At 44.4% G+C, this 7,500-nt stretch overlaps 2 protein-coding genes across 2 annotated transcripts in view; both read left to right on the forward strand.

Moving 5' to 3' along the window:
• Nucleotides 1-905, forward strand: part of hoxb8a (homeobox B8a) — a 2,737-nt gene extending 1,832 nt beyond the window's left edge. Inside the window, 2 exon segments of the mRNA XM_053338212.1 lie at nucleotides 441-457; nucleotides 459-905. Coding sequence (XP_053194187.1) covers nucleotides 441-457; nucleotides 459-905 — 464 coding nt within the window.
• Nucleotides 906-5,459: 4,554 nt separating this feature from the next.
• Nucleotides 5,460-7,500, forward strand: part of hoxb7a (homeobox B7a) — a 7,203-nt gene continuing 5,162 nt past the window's right edge. The window contains exon 1 of the mRNA XM_053337844.1: nucleotides 5,460-6,030. Within this exon, the coding sequence (XP_053193819.1) occupies nucleotides 5,460-6,030 (571 nt within the window). The remainder of the gene's footprint in view (nucleotides 6,031-7,500) is intronic.

Genomic DNA, 7,500 nt, shown 5'->3' on the forward strand with positions numbered 1-7,500 from the left:
TTGCTGCTTCTCCTGTCTCCTGGTTTTATATCATTGTTAAAGGGACTTTTGGTGTTTCTGGTTGTTGGTCATATGAACACGTTACCCTGTGTCCTCGAAATGTGTCACAGGCGGGGTTTTTTGTATTTTTTTTAACCATTTTTACGCTTTTTAGTTCATCGGTTAATTTTCAAATAGGCTGATTGACACATTATATGATAATAAACGTCGCTGAAATTACAGTTTTTCATCAGAAGCTGTGATTGAAAAGCACCGCTGCTCAATTGACCAGATGTTTTTGTCCACCTGTTGCAGCGCGTGGGAAATGCACGTTTAAATAAGAAGCTTTACAACCAGCTACATGATGGCAGAGAAGTTGTAAGAGTGTAGTTATGCCTCTAACAATTTCCCCCCCCCCTCCATGTCTCCCCCTTATCTCTCCTTCCCCTTACCCCCAGTAGCTGCGGGCCGGAGGCGGGGGTCGTCAAACCTACAGCCGCTACCAGACTCTGGAGCTAGAGAAGGAGTTCCTGTTCAACCCTTACCTGACCCGAAAACGCCGCATCGAGGTGTCTCACGCACTGGCACTGACGGAGAGACAGGTGAAGATCTGGTTCCAGAACAGGAGGATGAAATGGAAGAAAGAGAACAACAAGGACAAGTTTCCTAGCAGCAAGAGCGAGCAGGAAGCGGTGGAGAGGGAGAGGAGGGAGAAGGAGATACGGGATGGAGGGGCGGGAAGAGCTGGAAGCGGAGGAGAAGGTGATGGAGGAGGAGGTGGAGGAGGAGGAGGAGTAGCGGTGACGGTGCCGGTGCCTTTACCTGTAGCTGTAGCTGTACCTGTAGCTGTACCTGTACCTGTGGCGGGAACGGCGGGGTCACAGGCGAACGAGGATTGCTGCGAGAAAAGCCACAAGCAAATGTAAGGGAGGAGACAGAGAAAGAAGGGTGAGGGAGGGAGGGGGGGGGTGTAAATGTTGGACAAGAAGGGGGGGGGGGGGGGGGTGAGGGAAGGAGGGAGGAAGAGGGAGGTGGGGTTTTTTTGTCTTAGCTGAGGCCACTGGACTGCCCCGCTGTCTCCACGATTCAATCGATGGAAAGGAACTTGAGTCTCCTAAAACGGAGAACCGGACGGACTGAAAAGAGGTCCGCGAACCTCTGTCTGCAAACCGCGGGATGAAAAAGAAGAAAAAAAAAGACACAATGAAGCAAGAAAATGGACTTAAAAAAAACAAAAAAAAAACACACACAAGAAAAATAAAATAAAATTCATCTTAACTGAGGGCGGGGGTTGATCCATCCAACTCAAACTCAACATAGTCTACTCTAGTGTTTAAAAAAAAAAAAAAAAAAAAGAAAGAAAAATGATAGCTTCCTTTCTTTGTGGAACAATTATCGTGGAAACATTTCTATATTGTTAGAAGTTTATCATTAACAATTTTATCTTTGGCAGCTGTATAGTTTTTAAGTTAAAAATGATGATGGTGCACTTTTTACTGTACTTCTCACTTCTATGTTGTTGTTGTTATGGCAATGATTAATGATGATGATGATGATGATGATGACGTAGCAATTAATGAAATTTCCAACAACATGAAACTGCCTATTTATGCCGTTTTAGTAGGTCGGGTCTCTTTTTTACACACTCTAATTGTCGTTTTAGTTCGTTTTTTGATCGATGGTGTTTGTTTATGTTGTCTTCATTTTTTTTCTCTTTTTTGGGTAAAAAGCATGCGCACAGTGCAGATTTAAAAAAAAAAAGAGAGAGAGAACATTCATAAAAATAAAAACGAGGAAAAAAAATGTAATAAAATGTGAAACGTTGCGTTCTGGATTTAATGTGAAGCTTTAAATTGTGTTATGTGAATGATTGCTGAGGTTTTTTTCACTCTTTATTATCAATTAAGAGGGAATTAGAAGAAGTATGAACCTGTCTGTCTGTTATCAAGAAAGAAAGACTGAACTTCTTTTCCTCCTCTTTTTCTTTCCTCTCATCCTCATCCTCTCTTCCTCCTCCTCCTCCTCTCCTTCTCTGAAGCCTCTGTCACCACCCAGACTGATAAAACCGTTTAGTTCACGAGGCCAAGCATTTGAGCTTCGACTCGGAAATCTCCTCTTAAAACAACAGACGACCCCCCCCCCCCCCCCATCCTCCTTTCCCTCCCCTCCTTCTCGCCTCCACGCAGTCCACATCCTACTCAAACATCGCGTTATTTATGGCCTGGTCCTCCACCTCCACTTACATTATTACAGGCCTCTATATTCACCATTACACTGCCTTCCATCATCATCACCATGACGACTTGAGGTCGGATTGTTTCCATATGAGAGGATCAAACACACTGCGCATGTATATTTACTCATATGTATATATCCATACAGTTTAGGGCTTTTGGGGTTTTTATTCTAGACTTTAAGGAGAATCATCTAAAGGCATCAAAGCATAAACATATTTATCCGCTCAGGTTTCCAGGCGTTAATTTGAAAAAACTTTGAGGTGTACACTTTAGAAAGCTCAACACCGCTGTGTGTGTGTGTGTGTGTGTGTGTGTGTGTGTGTGTGTGTGTGTGTGTACAGACAGAGAGGCTATACACACTTCACACACACCTCGAGCTGTCTTCACCAGGTGAAAATAATCACGCAGGCAGCCGATAAAAAAAAAAAGTAAAAAGTGGATTTGTCTGCTTTAGACTGCTTTGACACTAAAAGGTTTTTATGCAGTTGGTGAAATATTGATGTTTTAACAGAAGTCAGAGAAGCATTGATGGAGCTCTTTGACTGTCCCATTGATGTGTTAAAGGGGTGCGCCAACCAAATTAAAGCAGTAATCATAACTTTTAAGCCTTAGTATGACTCTACTGTGTCATAATGTGACTATAATATTCAGTTATTTTAACCTTATTAACACTAAAACAGTATTTATAAAGCTCATTCACAGCCACATAAGACATTACACACAAACTATGAGAAATATTGATGTAATGCTCCTTTAAATCGACCAACTAGCTCTACTGATATTTAGTCTGGTTTAATTTGTTATAACGACGACATTCTAATATATTTATTAAATCCAACAATTATATCAGGCACACAAGTAGCAAGTGCTGCATATATTATAAGATTTAGAGATGAAACAGTGTAGAAGGGCTCTGAGAAGAAGAATGAAGTGTTGGGCTCTAGTTGACCCCGCATGGCACTACTACACATGGCAGCTTCATTACGCGCCTTGCAACCAGAAACTAAGCATATAGGTTACTACTGAGTTGGAACTATGTGTGGCCTTCAAGGCTTCAGGCGTTAGGAATTTGCAGCATGTGAGCTACAACATCAACTAAGATGGTGATTTTAACACAGGGGGCCTTTTCACAAGATAAGGAAGTAAGGTTCAAATGCAGGATATATGCAAAATCCTTTGGTGTAGTGCTGGTGGAGGGGATTTTCAAACATAATTGCAGCTCATTGGACATGCAGTGAACCCGGAGGCTTGGCTTGACTTTATAATTTGGAGAAGCAGCTCAGTTATCTGATTTGCCTGAATGTCATATTGATCAGTGTATATATTAAATGTTTGGTGTATTAGAACCTGCTATATGTATGCATGGAAACAACACTCCCTTCTTTTTTAAATGACATCTGTTCAGTTGGATGCGGACTAATTTATGATTATATTTGAGATGGAACAGTCGAAACTATTTTGTTCTAATTTTATGAGTTAACAACAGCAGCGACATGACACTTGGCCTTTTGGAAAGGTAAATGACTTAATGGCACCTCAGAGAGAGAGAGAGAGAGAGAGAGAGAGAGAGAGAGAGAGAGAGAGAGAGAGAGAGAGAGAGAGAGACTTTTACGCACAGCACACCCAGGCTTTGCTGAGGCCATCTGGACCGCGCGCGCTCCACACAAAACACATTTTTAAAAAGCATGAAGCACTAACGCAGCAAAGTGGAGAGTTTGCGCAGAGCATGCACACATGGGAAATACACACACACACACACACACACACACACACACACACACACACACACACACTCACACACGGTTATTTCAGTGTTTACGGATTAAACAAATAAACCTTCTCTTTCTAATCCTGTAATTGTGCAGGATTGTGCCTTGGACTTTTTTCTTCTTTCTACTCACGCATAACTCCTTTCGGGGCCTGTTAAACATTACACTCAGCACAGAGATTTTTATCCTGCTAAACTCAGAGCTGCGTGGCAGAGAAAGGTCAACGTCACGGGTATGGATCAAAAAAAAGGAGCACCTGCACGCCAGGTGAGTTTCCTTTGTGGCAGTGACCAGAACTAATCAGATGTAAATTCAATACGTGGATGCAAATATTTAGCAGGGTGCGTCTGATTTGTATTAAGTGACCTGGAGAGTTTAAGACACCCGGTGCTTATCACTTAGAATTTAAGGCCATGTAGAATACACAGTAATATATCCAGCAACATACATCTTCTCTAAAACACTCCACATTCATCTTCTCTTTCTTCCAACATCCAGTCAGGTTTGTGCTTGTGTTTGCATAGCTTATAGCTCTAATACTTCACGAGGCGTGACGCAGCTCTAAGAAATATTAACCTGTAATTCTTCATGTTTGGATTATTAGTTGAATTAAAGTGAAGTGGAGCAGCAGCTGCTGCACTTTAATTCTGTCATTGTGGGCGTTATTGGAGAATGATTTTTTTGGGGATACGTTTGACTGCGTCTATAAACGTCCCGTGCTGTTTACGCGCTCTTCTATTACTCTGCATGCAGCTGTATACAGTACATTATATGAGCAAATAACGGCCTGTTCTGTTCTGCTCTGCTGTGTGGGACCCCCTCTCTTCTCCATGTGTGGTCTCTACAAAGTATGAGTTAGTATGTTGAAATCTATCCCCTGGTTTTAGTCTTCTTGGCAACTTTTACGCACGTGTCTTAGCTCAGTTCCATTCCAAGTCCAATCAATATTCCAGCTAATGGTGTTTTCCTCTATTTACACACAGCTCGCTGATAATCCGACAAGCAAGACGGTAAAGATTTAAGTTTGAAATGTATGTTAGTCTAGCCTCAGCCGTTTTGTTTTCCAGCTCCAATGCGCTCTCAGTGATTAGTGGACACGTTCCGATCTGCTGCGCATTGATTCCCTTATATAGATTATATATATATATATATATATATATGTGTGTGTGTGTGTGTGTGTGTGTGCGCGCGCACGTGTGTGTGTTATAGCGGTCACTCCCTGTGTGTTGCAGCTAATTTCTCCATTATAATATTGCATCCGGAGGGAAATCCCGTCGGCCATTGGGCATCTTAACATCACATGGACCCGGGGTCACGTGGTCCGCGAGGCAATGGGAGGGAGGGGAGGAGAAGTGTGGGGTGGGGTGATTTTTTGGTGTAAATCTAGACAGTAATACCCCGCCAATAATTCACGGTGCCTCGTAAAAAGTCGACATTAAACCGCCCCGGGCCTACAAATCACCGGCGCCAAATTATGAGTTCGCTTTACTTCGCCAACGCGTTGTTTTCCAAATACCAACAAGCTGCGGCGAGCTGCCCCGCTCTGCTCTTCACAGACTCTCCAACTTCTCCCTCCACGTCTTCCTCTGCTTCTCCTGCCGGGTCTTCTTCGTGCGCCCTCGTGTCCAGCGGATACCACCATCATGTCTCCAGTGGGAGAGGCGTCGGAGCTCTCCCTTTCCCTCCCTCCTCCTCTACTACTTCTTCTTCTCCTTCCTCCTCCTCCTTTCCCTCCTCCTCTTCTTCCTCATCGTTCCGTTTGTCTCTTTCGGGACTGAACGGGAGCAGCGGGGATACTCAGCCCGGCTCGCATCATTTCAACCCCGCAGAAGTATGCACAGGAGGGGCTTACAGCGCGCATGGAGCCGGGCCGCTGTGCTCTTCTCTGCAGGGATGCGCCGCGGAGAGGTACCCCGGAGAATCTCAGCTGTGCTCTCTGGCTGCCAGGCTCCCAGAGCCGGCCTGCAGGAGGCAGAGTAGCCCGGAACAACGGCGACAGCTAAACGAAGAGAGGCTACGGATATACCCTTGGATGAGAAGCTCAGGTGAGAGCAGAGAAGGAGGAGGTGGGGGGTGGGGGGGGGGGTGTTGAAGGAGGAGGTGGGTGGTGGGGGGGTATGGGTTGGGTTGTGAGAGGGGGGGGGGGGGTGGAAAAGTTAGAAGAGGTGATGAGAGCACTTGAGAGGCCTCACAGGTGAAAGAGATTTTAACGGGGGAGGCACGGGAGGAGAATGTTTTCTTAAGGAGAGTTGGGGAAAGAGACGGGAGGTAGAGGTGGTGGTGTGTGTGGTATGTGTATGTGTGAGTGTGTGTGTGTGTGTGTGTGTGAGAGAGAGAGAGAGAGAGAGAGAGAGAGAGAGAGAGAGAGAGAGAGAGAGAGAGAGAGAGAGAGAGAGAGAAAGAGAGAGTGAAGGGGGTTATTAGTTCGATCCAATAATTACGTTAAGAGCTCTTTAAACTGTTGGCCCGGTTGCGCAGCGGCCACTGCCGGTAGCTGAACTATGCCTGCCTGTCTCTTTCTCTCTGTCACTTTTTTTACAACCCTCCTCTCTCTCTTTGCAGATCTTTTATTGCTCTGCGACCTCCATAAAACCATAATTTAAGACTTGGTGAATATTCATTAGGTGGTATTGTGTTTAAGAAGGGGGCAGGAGAACACAGGGGTGGCATTATCCCCAAACTGTCTGAAACTGAGGAAAATCTCCAGAGAAACTCTTCTTCTTCTCCTCCTCCTCTCTGTGTTATCGCTCATATTCAGAGTTCGGCCCGGTTCAGCTCAACCTTCTCTCCGTCCAGATAGTCTTGTGTGTGTGTTTCTGTCAGTACTAGCAGGCCCAGTGAAAGCCTATTGTGCTATTGTACTGTCACCACAATCCTCTACTAATATAAACACTATAAATTAGCAGATGGGTTTTGATCTCTGAATGCCTGCCCTTTCCCCTGATTGTAAAAGCCGGCTTTGTACGATAGCAGCCGGTTTGGATGCTGAATGGATGCGGGGCCTCGGAGCCTCGAACCACAACAAACACACAAGCACAAAGAGCATTTTTTATGTTGGAGTTAAAATGGTAAAAAAAAAAAAAAAAAAAAAAAAAAACAACACAAAAGAAATTGACGACAGCGTGCCAAAATTGGGTAATATGACGAGCGCGTTTGTGCGTAAAAAATGCGTAAAAGTGAAGGATTAGCTGTTGAAAATAAGAACAACGCCGAACCAACATAGGAGACGTGGAAGCTCGTTAAAGCATGCGCGCTCCCTGTGTGAAATTGAGTAGAGGCCGCGCGCCTGCGTGTATTTTAAGAAGTGTTTTTATATGGATTTGCGTGCGTAAAAATGGTTCATGCGAAAAACTGATCCATCCACTTCATGTTTAAAGATTACAAGTTTCAATTAAGTGTTTTTTTGTCTTTCACCATCAGAACTATCACCACACACACTGCAGGGTTCAGTCAAACTCACTATGATATCTTTTTTAGAGCTCTCTCTCTCCTCATTAGCAGCAGCCTCCTGACAG

This window comes from Scomber japonicus, chromosome 18 (assembly GCF_027409825.1).
Source record: "Scomber japonicus isolate fScoJap1 chromosome 18, fScoJap1.pri, whole genome shotgun sequence".
Taxonomy (NCBI): Eukaryota; Metazoa; Chordata; class Actinopteri; order Scombriformes; family Scombridae; genus Scomber; species Scomber japonicus.